Source organism: Leiobunum rupestre, chromosome 4 (assembly GCF_980474605.1).
Source record: "Leiobunum rupestre chromosome 4, qqLeiRupe1.1.hap1, whole genome shotgun sequence".
Classification (NCBI taxonomy): domain Eukaryota; kingdom Metazoa; phylum Arthropoda; class Arachnida; order Opiliones; family Sclerosomatidae; genus Leiobunum; species Leiobunum rupestre.
Window position 1 is genome coordinate 42777168 of NC_143387.1, and position 18537 is coordinate 42795704.

At 38.9% G+C, this 18537-nt stretch overlaps 1 protein-coding gene across 2 annotated transcripts in view; it reads left to right on the forward strand.

The window, feature by feature from the left end:
• Positions 1 to 17373, forward strand: part of LOC149947887 (uncharacterized) — a 56712-nt gene extending 39339 nt beyond the window's left edge. Inside the window, exons 2-3 of one of the 2 annotated variants that reach the window (XM_090172024.1) lie at positions 9957 to 10050; positions 14715 to 17373. In XM_090172024.1, the coding sequence (XP_090028150.1) occupies positions 9957 to 10050; positions 14715 to 15045 (425 nt within the window). In that variant the 3' untranslated portion in view covers positions 15046 to 17373. Of the gene's footprint in view, positions 1 to 9956; positions 10061 to 14709 lie in introns of both variants that reach the window. The other variant, XM_090172023.1, reaches the window with a different exon arrangement.
• Positions 17374 to 18537: the final 1164 nt, after the last annotated feature.

An 18537-nucleotide genomic window follows, 5' to 3' on the forward strand; every position in this document is an offset into this window, starting at 1 on the left:
GTGGGATCAAAATATATCGGTGGCTCTACCTAGCGCCGCCGATCTAACGCCGCCAATCCAACGCCATCGTCGCCTATTTTTTCTATGGCGCTGAAGTGGCGCCGCCGAAAATAAATTTTGTTCCGCATCTGAAATAAGTTTTCCTACGTAACTTTATATTTTTTTTTCAAAAACATTTTGAAATTTTTTTTGAAATTTTTCTCCCTTCACGCTGTCGCCGCTGAAAAAATCAACGCCGCCGCCGCCGATTTTTCAAAAATTGGCGGCCCCCGCTAAAAAGTGTAAATACTTGAAAGTGCGAGTATACAAACTTTACAAAGAGACATTTGTGGTACACCCGGGAACACGAAGAAACGAAAACTGTATTTCGACAAAACTCATACCCATACATAACGCCTATTTTAGTATTGTTCAAACGACGTTTTTAATTCTTGGTGTACCTTAGATTAGCGAAGGTGTGCAATTTTTTAAAATTTTATTGCGTTAGCCGGCGAACTGAAATCGCGGATTTAAAAGAATGTTTATCCTCGAACATTCTCGACGTTATTGATAAAACTTGTAGAGCGCTTTGCTTAACCTCTCTAACGTCTGTCCGCACTCGTATTAGAGGTCCTTTTATTTTTTTTGGAGTGGATACATTTGTTCAATTCTAACCTTTAGGTACTTCAGCCGCGCAACTCCTAATTTAACTCCGCAGTAGTTTAAGCGCGTTGCGTGTACCATTAAGGAGGTAACATTGAAGGCCTACAAAGTAGACCACCCGGCGAACGTAATATAAATAAAATGGAGAAAAGCCACTAATCCGAGAAAAAATTAATTATATAGACGGTTATCGTAGATCTTGTCGAAAATAGCCTTAAACAAATTTCGGCGTGTTTACCTTTGAAATTACAAAGTGAAATTTTCACACGTCCCCAAACCCGTCATTACCGGGAGATTTTTTTTCGCTAAAGATCAGCTTGACTATTTTTCAAATATAACCGGTATCGGCGCTTCCAATATGCCGACTATACTCGTCGAAAAGAATACTTAATGAATCCGCGGACGCCTGTGCCGTGTCTCGGCTCAGGAAGACCAACCCGTCGTCTGTCGTCGACCAAAAGCGCTTTTCAAGAAAAAAATTGATAAAGAATTATAGTCGAGTTTAAAAAGTATCACACATCTTCTTTGATGCTGCGATAAAAGCAATTACTGTTTCGTTACAAAAAAAAAATCGCGCCGCCATTAAATGAAATTAAAACTATTGGCGCCTACTGCTTTTTTTAAATTATTTTGATAGTTCATGGACCAAAACGCCTTAGAGGGACTCGCTCTTTCTTTTGGTAAAGGTTCTATCACGTATTGATACTGGGGAAGCTAGTATCACGGTGAAGAAACTATTTTGTTTAAAAAATTACGTTTCGAGTATCATAAAAATACCATATCTAAGTTTGACCATTTTTTGTTTGGTTATTTTTAAATGCTATTTTTTACCATCATCATTGTACATTATCATGTAAACAGGGGGGGGGGGGGGATGGGGTGAAAATAGCACATAAAAGATTATAAAAATCTTGAATATCTGTAGATAAATCATGCTCCAAAATATCCAGTCCATTTTGAAATTTTGAAAGAATCAAGTCATAAATTCTTAAAACTGCTCCTTTACGATCCGTGGTTACTTATATAATATTGGGAAAAGGCCGTCCCCTCGGATTTAACTTACTTCAGCGGTGCTTATCGGGAGTGACGCGTTTAAACATTAATTTTATTGCTAAATGTTAAAGTTACACTAACAACAGAAAACGTGACATTTGAAGGTGCTATAACGTTCTGTTGAGATAGGAGTCATAGAATAGGGAGCTAACAGTTTTACGTCTCACGACGTCACCCATGCTTTTTCCTATTGAAAAAAAAATTCTACCCAACATGGCGGCCAAAGCCAAAGCTACGGAGTGTTAGCTCCCTATGGTATTTTAAATACGATTATTCAGTAAAAGGTTCGCTTTTCAATCCAAGATTGAACAGAATTTGCGAAATATTGTACAATAAACACTTTCTTCGAAATTGACTTTCACTACCGGATTCTTTAAAATATTTTACAATTTCCTGGTTTCGTAGTATTTTTAATGAAAGAGGAAAAAACGCAAATTTAACTAATTTTCGTGGCCGGATGTTTAAAGTTGGTGATAATGAACCCGGCTAGGGAGAGTATAACTACGGAGGGCGTTTCCTGGGTTTTCCCCGAAACAAGATAAAGAGCCACCCGTAAAATAGCCGTAATATTATTATTTAAACGTATTACACCAGCTCTCATTTTAATTAATCTTCATATTTTTTTTGGGAACCGCGCTGTTTCTCCGGAATTACTTCCTAGTGTAATTTCACTCTTTTTCGCCGCAAAATGTTTACATTTACGCGTAATTTTAAGCAGGAAATATAATTTGACCGCTTCGAGGATTAGACCGGGCTAATTGGTTCCTTCACCCCTTTTTAATCGGCCCTATTAGCGTCCCAAAAAGGCGAAAGTCTCCTCCGCCCCGCGCGTCATTTAATCATTTCTCTTCGCGGCAATAATAATTACGAATGATTAACTCTTCTTTATTCCGCCTTTTCTCGAACGAATGCGCCTTTTTTTCGGGACAATATCGCGACGTGTGTCGTGTCTTGACGTTTCCAATTTCTCCTCGTCTTCCTCTCCCTGCGCTTCTTATTCGTTCTCTCTCCATACATCTCGTGTCTCAAGGTTGCGTTCACTTAATGAACCCCATTAATTTTGTTTGTCTCTTAAAGCTAGTTAAAAGCTAACGCGGCAATTGCCGTTGGCTGAAACTGAAAATTTCCAACAACGTTTTTACAAACGTATGAAACGAAATAATTGAAAATTTTACAATTTTGAAAGATTTCAACTTAATTTATTTCGAATCAAATTATGATAATTACTATTTGTCTTAATATTACTCGAAAAATGGACGAAACCTTTCCTTTTTAAAGACATTTACAAGGCTCGATTTTAGATTTGATATAAATCGCGAACAATTTTAACTCAAAATAGTATAGCTTTTGCGAAACGATGAGGGAATATTTTTAACGCCTACAATAAACATATTTAGAAATAAACGGGAAGCATTTAGTAATGTCTCGTAAACATTATTTGATGGAAGTCGATGGCCATATATTTATTTTTATTATTATTTAAAATTTATTCACAAACGCGTGTAGATTAGAAACGTTCAAATTGATCCGATACTTAAATCTCTCGAAATTGCTTATTAAAAAACGAGAATTAAATCATTATCTCGTTGCGATAAGCTAGAAAAGACGGCACCGTATCAAAGTTATTATCCGCGGCTAGACTGCTATTTTCAGCAAAAAGGAGACTTTTGGCTCGTTATTAAGCCTGCGAGGGGACGAAAGAGGTTTTCCAGCCGTCTTTCCATTCCGGAAGAAAAAATATTTTAATCACCGTAATCCCTCTTTATTATTCAAAGCGAATATTTAAAATTTTCTGTTCGCCCCTTCGCGTCATAAATTACTTCACTCCGTGTTTAATTGCTGACGCCCCACGAATCCATATAATTCAGCCTGCCTCATCTGACTTAAATTAGTTTTTAGGATTTACCATATAGCAACTTTTTTTATGAAATAAAAATACGAGGCTTTGGCGGGGGATTAAAAAATCATTAAATTTATGTAAAATTTTACGCTCAAAATCAGGGCCCCTGAGCGTTTCATATTTTAACGAGAGTAATTTGGAAACATTTCGTTATTTTTATCTCCGCTATTTTTTATCAACGACTAACCACCGGAATGACAGTTAAATTTAACTATTTTTTAATTGTTTTTAGCAATGGTTGGCTTAATACCAACCTGGAAATCTAGGTTAAGAAAAAAGTTTCGCGTTCGAATGTTCGGAGCTGTCACGAGTACATTTAGAATTTGGTCTCCTTGTATATTTTTAAACTTTCTTCTTGTTGGATAAATTGTGAAATTCTATCCGAACACGCGCATCTCGAGTATACAAATGATTCCGCGAAACACGTCGTTTTTTCTCCTCGTTATCGCCGAAGATCAGTAACGGGAGCTCAATGCCTCCAGGTACGTCTCTATTTAAAATAAAAACGCCAAAATGCCGTTGGACTTCTTACGTCGATTCAAAAATAAACTTTTTGCTCGCGTGAGATACGTACACTCCCCAACCGGTATAAAGAAGCGTCGGAGGACGTATCAAGACGAAATTGTCACGTTTAAAAGCTAGCTGCAGTTCAATTGTCAGTGTCTCGTGATTCATCCTTCATTGTTACTCTGCCAAGAAAGCGCGTATAGCCAGAGCAGTTTTCGGTAGATGTACTCCACCCATTTTTATTCCTCCCAACATCCCGATGCTCTCGCCAGTATTTCATCCTATTTCTCTACACATATTTTAAGGGAGTTGCTCTATGACATTTTTACACCGTGATCCCTAAGGTCCCTTCCGAAAAAAAACTAACATTTAGTACGGCTACAGAGAAAAAGTAAGGAGTCGTTTTCTAAGACAATTCTCAGACGTCACTTGATTTGGGTTGCTGACGAAATGGGGGTTGACACCGGGTGTTTTTGAAGCAAAAAAAACCCACAGATTTTCCTGTTGGCGCGCTTTCTTTGACGTCATCACGGTACTTCGCGGGTGAACTAAGAACCCGTGTCGACCCCCTTTTCGTTAGAAGCCCTCATCAAGCTAGAGTCACTTTGGCACCTTTAAATTGTCACGTAACACGACTCCTTACCTTTTCTCCATGGCACAACTTGGGACTTTCGTTCAGTTTGTAACCTTTTGCTGTTTAATTTTCTCGTGCCTGGATTTCGAAGATTGCCACTTAATTTATAGGCGTCAGAATTAATTACAAATTATGCTGTAGCACGGTCACGGCTAGCGTTCTACAATCTACTTGTTGATTTAAATGCCGGAAACGAAAAGGATACTGTATCTGAGGGATAAAATAATATCGTATGTATTCAAAGACCAAGAATATATGGGTGACTCTGCTCCCGCTTTATGAGTCTGAGCTACTAGTCCCTCTAGATTGTTCGACTATAGACAGCGTTATACGTTGTAATTATTCAACAAACATTATAATTTTTCGAGTACAGCGAAGAGACTTACGCTAAACCAAATTATAATAAAAGTCAATATAAAACAATTTGGACTTGGATTTTTTTTGAAACTTGAAATCTTTTTTACCAAATATATCGTTACCATATTGTAAAAAGGTCACTCTATTTTACCTCGTGATTACCCTATCGGATAAGAATGTTTCAAACCTAAAACTGTGATTGCGTAAGTGATTGTGTCTTTTGGAAAGGATACAGACTGTAGGAAAGAAAGAACCACGAAATTGCTCTTTCGAGTAGTTTGAGGAATGGATTGAATAACGGCTGTCTCCCATTTTCTTTTCTCATCGGCGCTTTTTCTTCTGCCATATTGATTCTTCGCCTTTTTATGGCGCGTTGTGTCTGCTGGTCCCTCTTATTTCCTAACGCCGAAAGTCATTTACCTCTAATAAATCTCTTTAAGACAATCGCCTTGGACAGCTCTATCATTCTCCAAGATGAAATGGCTTCGCCCGAAGCGCTTGCCCGCCATTTCTGTACTCCGTCATTTGTCGCTACGCGGGTGTCTCCGGTACAAAGTGCTCGTATAGAGTGCCAAAGCTGTTGTTAGACGGACGATTATGTCGCGATGATCAATGCCCTTCAACTTCACCTTCAAATAACTATTTTCCGCGTGATTGTTATAAAGCGCCATCACGCTTCAGTCAGCCTCGATTGAATCGATGTACGTCTCTATCAACGCTCTATTTTTACCAAATTTAATCAACGTTCTTCATGGAACGAAATTGTTTTCGCTTTATTTTTCTATAACGCTAAGATATCCTATCCTGACCAAAACGAAGAAAACAACCGATGGTCTGAAGTTAGAAAACCTTCAACAGCGCGATAAAGGGAGTATCACCCCTCTTGTTTGGTAGGGTGCGCTTAGACTATACCGAGTAGCTTCCACAAGCCTTCCTTAGCGAGGTGCGGAAATGAATTAGTTTGATCGGTTCCCCCCCCCCCCAATTCCGAAAAGATTTATACACCCTAACTAAACTAACTCCTTGCCACCCCTTGCTAGGAAGGCTTGTGGGAGCTACTCGGTATAGTCTAAGCGCACCCTACCAAACAAGAGGGATTATACTCCCTTTAAGTAACTAATAAACCAACTTTTTACTTATTCTCGTTGTTTTTTGCCAACGTAAGCCTAAAACTAACCTAACCTTGTCAAAACTTTACTCCTTCCACGAAGTATTTCAACCCCCAGAATTGAGTACGTCATTCTAGGCACCAGAATGTTTTAATTCATAAGCTGCTATATTTTTTTATCGATGACTGTTAAGAATAAGTATTTTCCCCGCAAAGTGTTTTAAAAAAGGGAGTAAACGTTAGTTTTCTCTCCACCAATTGGTTAGGTAAATCAACAATTAGCGCTATACTACCTAGGCTACTACCCACACTACGCGCGTAAAGAACAAGTCGGCCAAGGCCGTAATATTAGTTCCACATCGATGAGGTGAAATTAATTTTTCTCTAAGCCTTGGCACGTGTCAAAAGGGTTAAGCATAACGTCAGACGTAAGGTTCTTTATCTGTATTCTAAGTTTGAGCTCCGTATCTCAAATCCAATAGGAACTACGAAGAAAATTCGCATACGCTCACTAACCCTTGTCGCGGGTTAAAAGAGTTAAACATAGGGTCAGACTTCAGCTTCTTAACTGTATTAAAAGTTTAGACCCGTGTCTCAAATCCAATCCAAACTACGAAGAGAATTCGTGTAAGATCTATAAGCCTTGGCGCGTGTTAATATGGTTAAGCATATTTCCAAACATAACCACCTTTACCTATATTCAAAGTTTAAGCCCCGTATCTCAAATCCAATAGAAACTACGAAGAAAATTCGCGTACGCTCAATAAGCCTCGGCGCGTGTTAAAAGGGTTAAGCATAGCGTCAGACTTCAGCTCCTTTATCTGTATTCTAAGTTTGGGTCCCGTATCTCAAATCCAATACAAACTACGAAGAAAATTCGCGTACGCTCAATAAGCCTCGGCGCGTGTTAAAAGGGTTAAGCATAGCGTCAGACTTCAGCTCCTTTATCTGTATTCTAACTTTGGGTCCCGTATCTCAAATCCAATAGAAACTACGAAGAAAATTCGCGTACGCTCAATAAGCCTCGGCGCGTGTTAAAAGGGTTAAGCATAGCGTCAGACTTCAGCTCCTTTATCTGTATTCTAAGTTTGGGTCCCGTATCTCAAATCCAATACAAACTACGAAGAAAATTCGCGTACGCTCAATAAGCCTCGGCGCGTGTTAAAAGGGTTAAGCATAGCGTCAGACTTCAGCTCCTTTATCTGTATTCTAACTTTGGGTCCCGTATCTCAAATCCAATAGAAACTACGAAGAAAATTCGCGTACGCTCAATAAGCCTCGGCGCGTGTTAAAAGGGTTAAGCATAGCGTCAGACTTCAGCTCCTTTATCTGTATTCTAAGTTTGGGTCCCGTATCTCAAATCCAATAGAAACTACGAAGAAAATTCGTAGTACGCTCAATAAGCCTCGGCGCGTGTTAAAAGGGTTAAGCATAGCGTCAGACTTCAGCTCCTTTATCTGTATTCTAAGTTTGGGTCCCGTATCTCAAATCCAATAGAAACTAATCTATTAATAACGCATTTTAATAACGGGAGATTTTTGGGAACTTTCGTACTCTGCGTAAATCAACGCTCAAAATCTGAAAAGGGGGGCTGCCCCCTGTTTACCTGACAAAGCTGAAATGTGCACACAGTGCAGAGGTATAGCAGTAATATAGATAAAAAATTGGACGAAATTTAAAAGTCAATCGGATCCAAAATTATAAGCCTGCGTAATTGTTTTGAAATGGATGGCTGTTGCGCACCCTGTTTACCTGACAAAGCTGAAACGTGCACACAGCGCAGAGGTATAGCAGTAATAAAAATTAGAAATGAAACGGAATTTAAAAGTCAATCGGATCCAAAATTATAAGACTGCGTAAACACGCTAAGCCTTCGTTAAATTAAAATTAAGTCTGGTAAAATATCCGCAATACCCATCCTAATAACGACATCAAGTTTCAAAGTTATACCTCAAATCGCACGCGAATAGCGTTGGCCATACACGGCTTCGATAAGTAAGTGTCACACTTATTTATTTCTTCTGGCCATACGCGGCTTCGATAAGTAAGTTACGCACTCTGCGTAAGGCAAAAACGAACGCCAGCGGAAATGGGGTTTTAAGTGGCGCCCAAGGACCCTTAATTTTTCTAGGGCGCCATAACCTGGCACACCATTAAAAGTAAGATAAATACGTATTTTAAAAAGAAATCAATTTTTATGTCACTCAGTTCGGTAATAATTAGAGTGCGTAAATCAACGCTCAAAATCGGAAAAGGAGGGATGTAGCACCCCCGTTTAATTTACAGGGTTGACACTTGCACACAATGTAGAGGTATAGCAGTTATTAAGATTAAAAAATAATCTAAATTTAAAATTCAAACAGATCCAGAATTATAAGTCTGTGTATTTTTAAAAAAGTTTTTAAGTGGGGGTCGGATGAAAGGGGCCGGCAAATCGCCACTAACTACTTTTAACCAGCGTAACTTGCTTGTGCAGATAGAGAAAAACCTATTCATTATGCCTGGAGAAAACGGCGTGGTTATGTCACCCCGTTAAAAAGATATGGAAGGTGTTGCAAATGTGGACGCCAACAACAACAACAACAACAACGACGACGACGACGACGACAACGACACTTCACTACATTCTAACGAAAACAATAGTCCCACTCGATAGAGAGAGAGATATATATATATAGATATATATATATATATAATGTGGAACTAAAAAGCGCGTTTTTTATGTCGTCGTTATATCGTTCAGTCATCCTTAATCCTGGCCCACCAAATAAGCCACACTCGAAATTGTCGTTTATCTCTCAATTATCCGTTTTATTCGTGTTTTTTTAAATTCCGTGCAAACTCGCTCAAAATTCGGCAGATAATTTTTATTACGCGAATAAAAAGTCTGCGATATCGCGGAGGCACTTTGCGTGATTCTTCGTGGCCTTTCGCGAAATGTTATCGTCGAAAGAAAAAAAAGATTGGAAGAAAAAAATCGTCGGTGCGAATAAAATACCGACCTATACGTCGATGTATTCGGGTATTTGATTGACATTGCCAGCGCATAGACGAATTGAGTGACACGCGCGTAAAACGCCATGAATAAGAAACGTTGCCGGGAGAGGCCACGTACCACCAGAAAGTCAGCGATATAAAGTGAGAAGGTAGAAGGAGATACCTATTGGCGACTCGAAGCTGCGTCTAGTAAAATGTATTTTTTTCGATTTCCCAGACCCCGTCTAGTTACAAATTTATCTTCGGCATATTAATTTACAAGTTTTATTGCTTTATATACATATAGAGGTCGCTCTATTTGGCGTACATAGTCCGTGACTGAATCTTATAATGGAATCAGCGAATCTTCACTTTTGAACGCGCGCGGGTTTAGTGCCCTCTCGCTCCATCCATCGCTCACGATTGACATTCGCAGCCATTGAAAAAGAGATTCGAGCAATCTTATAAATTGCCTTTTTAACTAATAAAGGTTTTTGCTACATTCTTGAACCTGTTCGTTCCACGCAAATGCGTATAATTGAATAGACGTTTTAAAAACGAGGGCGAGTGGAAGCACTTTTTTCGGCGATAGGATCATTTAGTCACTAAATATTGAGATAGTGACTTCGCAACAAAGACGAATTTAATGGGGTTTGGTTTAGTGACTTCGCAACAAAGGGGTTTGGTTTTCCATATAAATTAATCTCGGGAATTTGTTAGCGCGATTTGTAGGGTTGTTTCTCCCTTTACTGAATGCAATGTGTCTTTTATCTTTTCAGCCGTTTTGGAGATGCTAAGAGTAGCGGTGAAACTGGTCAGTATTCGAGGTTTTGAGGGAGGAAACTACATCTGCATGAACAGGAAAGGCAAGATGTACGGATCGGTAAGATTTAGCTGGTAAACGAACACCGCACGCGGCAGCCCATATTTATTTATCAAACCACATGTCTGATTCGGATAAATACGGAAATCGAGGAACGTACGTAACTTCGAAGATCTCTTCCAAATGGGAATCGTGCTAGACAGTGGCGCTGCTACCACTCTTTATTCAACCTATAAATCTGCCTCCAAGTTCTCTAAACTCTGCCGAATTTCGGGTCTTTTAAAAGTCCGCGTGGGTATCCTACCTAACACGCGGTAACTTTTTAGTAATTGTCTCATTTGACGCGATTTGAAATCGTTTGATTGAAATTGCCGATGTAGGTTTTCCCGTAACTCCCGGCCAAAAGGCAAAATCAATCAAGACGAGACATCCGGGAATTGATAGTTCCCGATATCGCAGGTTTAAACTCAGCGCTTATCCGCGATCAAATAACGGTTCCTTCCTGGGAGGGACCCCGGGCCCGCATCTGGGAATCTCATCGCGTAGCGAATCATTTAACGACTTATGAAAAATGTATAATTAAATTAGAAGAGCAGCCCGAGCAGATAAAAGTAGCGATATCGTTCCGGAGAGACAAAACAGTGGGAGGCGCTGTCTCCTCCGCTCAGTCCGTAGGTATAAATCCGCGATGTTGATGGAATTTGGAGAGGCTCGTCGAGAGATCATTCTTGGAATATTTATGGCCCCTGCGACGCCTGCTGGTCCTTTTTACCCACTTTTTTCTGCCATTCTTCTTCTTTATAATATTTTTTCTTGAGCCGTGAATTATTGCGCTATGCGCCAAAGAAAAAGCTTTATCGCTATATTTGCCTAGACAGGCATCAATTGCCTTTGGAACAATGCAGGTGATACGTTAGAGGCCGGCACGAACCCGCCCGTCAATTCCGTTTAGAGGCGCGGCAAAAGGATCCCGACGAAATGAAATTCGCGTTATTTCTCTTTCAGGGTTGCCACACCTCGGACTAACAGCCCAAATGCGCGGTTTTTCGTCGGTAGGAATATTAAAATCTTTGAGATCCGTGGTAATTAGATAATTAAGTACTTTAAAAGTAATCGCGTGGAACAGATTTTAAATTTTTGATAGTGTCCATTTTGCCGTGTTTCCAGATCTCTTATATTTAGGTTAAATTGCTTTTTAAATTTTTTGCGTCAAATAAATTCGCTAGTTTCGTGGCCCAAAATTCTTTTATTTTGTTTATTAAAATATTGACTAATTAATTTATAGTACCCGCCTGGTTTTAATTTTTTGTTAGAGTTCTTTACTTATTGGGGTTTGTGCCACTTGATTTCGATAAATTTTTTTTATAACTCGCGAATAGCTTTTATTTTTTTCTCTCCGCGATGAGCGCTGATTTCTTCGTAGTTGATCTGGCAGCCTCTTCGGCGTTCCGCGCAACATGATATAATACTTTTCAACAAGTCCAATATTTCTTTTTCGTGACTACGATTATTCTTCTTTCTCTCTCGGCGAGTCGTCGTCTGGCGAAATTGGCAATACGAGTCGACTGACGCCGCTGACCTAATTCTAAATAGAGAAAGAAGCCAGAGGTGCAAAACTACAAACACTGGGCGACGGGTCGGAGTTAACAGCTTTTTCCGCAAAAGGAGAGAAAAATCGCTTTTTACCATCTTGATCCTCATCCACTGATAGCCGCCTTTGGGTGCTAAGTGGATTTTCACGCCACAGACGCGAATCGCTTGTCTCCACTGAAATAAAGAGATTCGAACCGTCGCTATGTTTACCGCTGATCCTCGTAACTTTGCGAATTATTTTTGATTGCCTCCATTACTAATCTATCAGTTAAATTAACCGCAAGCTCGAAATAAAAATTATTTCTTAATTCTTTATTAAATGGTGCGTTATGGTTCTATTTTTATTGCAAACCCTTTTTCTCGAAATGCAGGGCTACACAACGAATTATAAAGGAAAAAATAAGAACTTTTCAAGATATTGGGTAAAATTGGAACCAAATAGGGACTAACGTAAAACCAAATACAATCTTTATTTGACATAAATTATCGCAAAAACTGACCTAGTTATTAATCATTTCAAAATGTGAATTAGTTTTGACCATTTTGTAATCTACCATGAAGTTTCCAAATTAATAGGAAATAGGGTATTATAGGGGTAGCTTATGGACCTAAAAGAAAAATACCGCTGCACCCTTTACATTGCAGGCCCTTTCGATTTCTATACTTCGAAAATATGGAGTAAATAATTATTTTGCCGTTGAATTCCGAGATAAATTGCAATCTCCGTTTTCGCGAATTTCATTGGAGGGATTTGCGTGGGACGAATTCGGCGATGTTAAAAGGTTTGAAAATTTGATAAGTTTCAAACTTATCAAAGTTAACTCTTCTTGATGGAAATTGTTATTGAAAGAAAGGCGTCGTACCCAGCGCGGAGGGCTCTTTATTTCCCAATATACGCCGCCGGATACACCCTTCCCCTCCCCCCTCCTTCCAATTTAAAGCGTGCAAACTCGCTGTACCTTTCCCAAACGTAGTTAGTCTAACCGCAGCCAACAGCGAAGCGCTCACTCCCAGTTTTTGAGGCCCAGTTGAGCATTTTTAGGCCTGGAAACGATAAAACGCGGGCGAGCCTGGGAAATTTTCTATTTATCGTTTGGCGCGAGTATTCGTTATTATCATTTCAACCCGACATAATTCAACTTTTAAGCATTTTAAAGAGTGGAGCCGTTGCGAGCCTAGAATATTAAGCGAGTGTTTTATAAAATAAATATCTCTCTTCGATTCCTGTATCGAACGGGCCCGTTCCTCGCGACGCCGAATCTCATAAAGCTCCGCGCCGCTTTTTTACGACGTAAGTAATTGAGATCTCGCCAGTCAACTTTCCAAAACTCTTTTCGGACGGCTGAATAAATCATCATCTTCGAGGCACATACATTTCTCGAGAAGGCTAACACGAATTTGCCAATTTATAAAGCCACGGTCACACTTGAGCTTCAAACCCAGTTTAGGTCGGTTTGAATGCAAGTTTTGACCGCCGACGATAATTCCTGGTTCACACTTGCGAAATCGCTTCCCCCGGTTCGCTTATAGCCAAGGCTTAACGTCATTTCAAATATAACCATAATTTTTAAAATACTAAAATTTATTCCAAAACAATTAGTTAATCATTTACTATACATAGAGTTATATTATTTGACATTATTTAGAATTTTAATCCCATTATTTTTGAAAATACGAGCAATTTTACTTCCCCGCCTTGTCGTTTTGAAAGCGATTCTAAGCGAACCGACTTGGACGAGTTGCTTCCCGAACCAACACGAGGCGATTTCTCACGTTGGTTTTGAAAACCAGTTATCTAAACGAAGCGATTTTAGGGGTAAGTGTGAACGTGGCTGAAGTTTCGTGATTTATTTCGGACTGTGTTCTTATCACGTGTAACCCCCTCAAATTGACCTACGGGTATTAATATATCTAGTGAAAAATATCATTGGACCACCCTGATTTCTCTATTTCTATTAAGGCCGTATTCTAAAAGAGAATACAATTATGATGTAAAATATGTTCTTATTTCAGTGAAATAAGTAATAAGTGCAAAGATGAAAAACGGTTTACTGGGACCCCTTGGAAGTGTTTTCGATAAATAGTAAAATGAGAGACTTTGCTCTTCACGCGAGATGCTAAGTTTTTTTGCCTCCTTCAAATTAAGTCAACTAAAGCAAGAATGTCTCGACCGCAACCATTGACGCAAAAAAAAATTCGTTAGCCGTAGTACATTTCCTTTTTTGCGTCGCGACGTTTTTCCCATAGTGAAAACCAGCCCAAATCCAATTTTCACGCTCGCTAGTAGCGAGCAAAAATACTTTAAATCGCTTCCGCGACGATCTGTTTCCAACAGATATTTATCGTTTCCGCTTTGCAAGCCCCGAAACAAATTGTCAAGTAGCAAAAGCGAATTTGGAGGTTTTATCCCGCTATACTAGCGAGCGTTAAAATGGAGATTGGTTTTTTTAGTTACAGCTAGCGCGAATCTCAAGTTAATAATAATAATAATATTAATCAGCTAGGCTAATACCCAAGGCACCACCTTAGGCCCAAGTCATCGAGCGACTTTTAAAGCCATTAATTCAGGTGGCCGTGTTACAATGCGTATGAGGATGGTGGCCAGCCCTTCATGCCACGCGAGCCAGTGTTTAATCCATGTCCCTACACATACTAATATTAATCAGCTAGGCTAATACCCAAGGCACCACCTTAGGCCCAAGTCATCGAGCGACTTTTAAAGCCATTAATTCAGGTGGCCGTGTTACAATGCGTATGAGGATGGTGGCCAGCCCTTCATGCCACGCGAGCCAGTGTTTAATCCATGTCCCTACACATACTAATAATAATCAGCTAGGATACCCAAGGCGCACCACCTTAGACCTAAGTCATCAAGCGACTTTAAAAGCCATAAATTCAGGTGGCGGGGTTACAATGCGTAGGAGGGTGGTGGCAAGCCCTTCATACCACGCGAGCCACCAGCTCCCTACTCTTGCTATTACCGTTAACCTCTCCAAGTTTTTACACGTACAATCGTTTTTACACACGTATTTATTTATTATTTCTACACTATTCCTATATTTAGCATTATAAATTCGTACTCATGTTTTCTTAATTAACGTGTTTAATTTTTCTAGAGAAGAAGAAATGGGGAGTGCGTGTTCATCGAAGAGTATTTGGACACTAAAACATTCGTGTATAGTTCCAAAAAGTTCTCGAGGAGGAAGAGACAATTTTTTATCGGAATTAGCCGGAAAGGTCGCGGACGGAGAGGCAAGAAACGCAAGCAGCGGAGTGTCCAGTTCAACATTCTGCCCGATTCGGACTCCAACGACTCGGCGCACTTCGCCTCACTCTCGCACTTCGAAGGACCTTTCGACTTGACGCACATCGAGGACAATCCCAATCTCGCGGCTGATAACGAACCACCCGACCTGACCGCCGATACCGTAGAGACCCAGGAATTAGAATAAAGACAATTTCTTCCGTATATTATAGAAGTCCCCGCTGTATAAATATGTCCTTCTTTTTAAGCGACCGGGAAATGATCGAGTATCAGATTTGCGCGAGCAACATTAAACGCGAGTGTATAAATATATACCAGCGTTAATACTATCGTATTAATATCTTCTCCAATGACGTTTCACGGGGTCACTTCACCGTAAGCTATCAAATGAGACTTTTCGCGTCCGGCCCTATCAAAATTACCGTTGTTCAATGGCACTGATTGAGAATGAACAGTACAGCGCGGAGGATTACCGAGAAGGCCGAGTTCAGAATGACCTCTACAAAGCTGATACGTACAAGGTTTTACCTCGCAGGATTGGTAGAAGAAGTTGCATCCTTTAAACAACTGTCAGTTAAGAAACGAGAGATGGCAGTTGGGGTGCTACCAACGTTATTACCGCCGCCATCTATACCTCTTTGTTTGTACTTTCCGCGAACTAGTGTCAAGTGCCATCTATAACTAGCGAATGCCCTTGGGCAACTCCGAGTGCTTTTGTAGCGCTCTCGAAAACAAGGATTGCTTCCCTCGTGTAAGAGGCTTAGAGCGCTACGCAAACATTCAGAGTGTCCTAAATGGTATTCGCAAATAAGCCTTTAGGGAGTCCAGGGAACTGTCTGCTTGTTGCCGCGAATTTCTTTTATGAGAATTCATGGGGTGACAAAGCATCGCTTTAGATTGAACAAATCAGTACGGGTAAAGCTCTCAAATCGACGAAACAGATTTCACTAACTGCACGATAGTTTAAATCTTGATACGACAAATAAAATCTAGGAAGGCACCAAAATTGACGTTGGATGTATTCAGGAAAATACTTTCTGTACCAGAAATATATCGTTTTGTTAACTTTGCTTTTATTTTCGGTAACATCAGATCTTCATTTATATCTAGGGTTATCTATAATTTGGGCTTGTTTGATCTGTAAAGCGACATACCACTAGCTACTTGAGATACGTGAGAAATATACTATTTTTTCCACTGCAGTGAATTATTTTGTAGAAATGGCTAATCTTAGCGAAGCTGAAATGAAAGTACTTAATCGCGATGTGCCCTATAAAATTCTGGTAAATTTAATAACAATTTGAAATAATGCTAAAAGTTAGGAAAAGCTTCGTCAAAAATACCCGATATGAACAATTGTGGTTAGAATAAAAGACCCGTAACTTTAGTTATGAAACGCTGAATAGCTTTTAAAAAAATAACATAACAATAAGTCCTTTCTGATTTGCAAATTGCAATACTGCTGTGACTTTCTGAAACGAAAATACTTTCGAGCAGTACGAAATCGCATCCAATGGTTTGATGGTGTACACGATTAACTAAAAGCAAGGTCCGTAAAAATATTTACCGCGCTATAACTAAACCTAATAATACTTGTATATCTGAAAAAAACTATGCATAATGAAATCCACATTTCAATCCACACCTTATTGAATTCCATCTAGCCCCCCGGAAAACAGGCTACAGTTTTTACTCCCAAGTTATTGAGTAATCAAAATTTTGTTCGGAACAGCTCAAGCTACGTATCAAAAGAAAATATAATTTTCAAATTCCAGCACTGAATACCGCTATTGTAATTTCCAATAGCTTAAGCCAAAGCTAAGAAATTTCAAACTAGTTTGATTTGAGAGTCATTTTGCCGAGATAAAAGGCCCCAAATGGGATGGATTTATTTGTACGCTTCCAATAGGTTTCAAATTAAATATATATTTTGTAAATTAAGTGATCAACTTTTGCCCTCTTATTATAGACTTTATTTTTTAGAATTTTTTTTGGTAAAAATTTAGTTTAGTTATCTTTTAGGATCACTCAAGATACTACCAACTGAAAGAACAATATAGTGTTACGCAACGAGTAATTCCAGAAGATTATAATAAAAATCTACTTAAATTTTAGATTATAGAATTTTGAGAATGCTCTTTCCAGATTTTAGTTTAATTTTAATAATACGCTTAATGTTTTAGTATACATTTTAGATAAAATTTTATGAATCAAAATGGAACGAAAAGTTTTAAAATTAATATACCAACGACATAGATTTAGAAACACGCGTGTAGAACTAAACCGAGAAAAATGACGCGAAGAATGTATTTATTTCTACTTACAAGGAGACGACCCGAGGTGATAATCACCGATTTTGTTCAAACTCGGATATAGTGTACACCTCCATGTACCTTAAAAAAACCTGCAAGGGAAAAGTTGCGACGGGCTTTCGTTTTGCCATGGCAACCGAAAACGTTTTTGACAACATGATTTGGAATTTTTCCATTGAAAATAACATGGGGTCAATTGGGGGACCCTTAAATTCCTTCAGATTCCCATGTTATTTTCAATGGAAATAATTCCAAATCATGTTGTCAGAAACGTTTTCGGTTGCCATGGCAAAACGAAAGTCCGTCGCAACTTTTCCCTTGCAGGTTTTTCAAGTTACATGGAGGTGTACATTGTACCCGAGTTTGAACAAAATTGGTGATTATCACCTCGGGTCGTCTCCTTGTTAGAGAAAATGTAGAGACGATTCTCGCTCATCATGGTCGAATTTTCCCCCCTCAGAAAAGGGGGGAAGAGAAAATGTCACCGGCGGGCTCTTCAATGGCGTCGGAAGACGTCAGGTTAAGGAAACTGGGTAGATTTCATTGGTTTTTTCAAGGATCCTCTCAACCTAGTCATTCTCCCGACAGTAGAGATACATACATTCCTTGCTAACGCCATGAATGCAAATGAAAGCGGGTAATTCCATATGCTTCACCATGGGTCTACGGATCTTAGTAAAATTTTGCATACTTGTTTCTACGCTTATTGAAGTAAGATTTGTTATTTAATTTATTTTACCCGTAATAAGTGGTTTGAATTTAAAAAAATTAAAATTTCATTTACCAGTTGAAACATGCAAAATAAATTTAATTTATTTTTGCATTTTTCGAATACCCGAAGACATATCTTTCAACTGTTATATGTTTGGTTTCTGTTAAATTAAATTTTTAATAGTTAATTTTGTTTTTAAATTACCAGAAACCAAACATATGTTACTCTAAAGATATGTTTACGAGTAATCGAAAAGTTCTAAAAATGAATTTTCTAAAGCTGGATCACTTGACCATATGCCAAAGTGTATTATTATCGGGCTACACATAGAGGCATGACTAGGTGAATCCGTATGGAATGATCCATGATCTAATTACAACCAAGGGTTTTTCAAAACGCCATAAACGAAATGGTAAAGGGAATTTGAAACGCAATGAACGGATTACAAGCAAGGGTTTTAGAAGCGCCATGAACGAAAATAATAGAGGGATTTGGAAATGCAATGAACTAAAATTATAAAAGGCTTTAGAAATGCAATGAGCGAAATACAACTAAGGATTTTAGAAATGCCATTAACGAAAATGATAGAGCGATTTAGAATCGAAATGAATGAACGATTAAATTATATAAACAGAATCATCCGAGTGAGAAATGT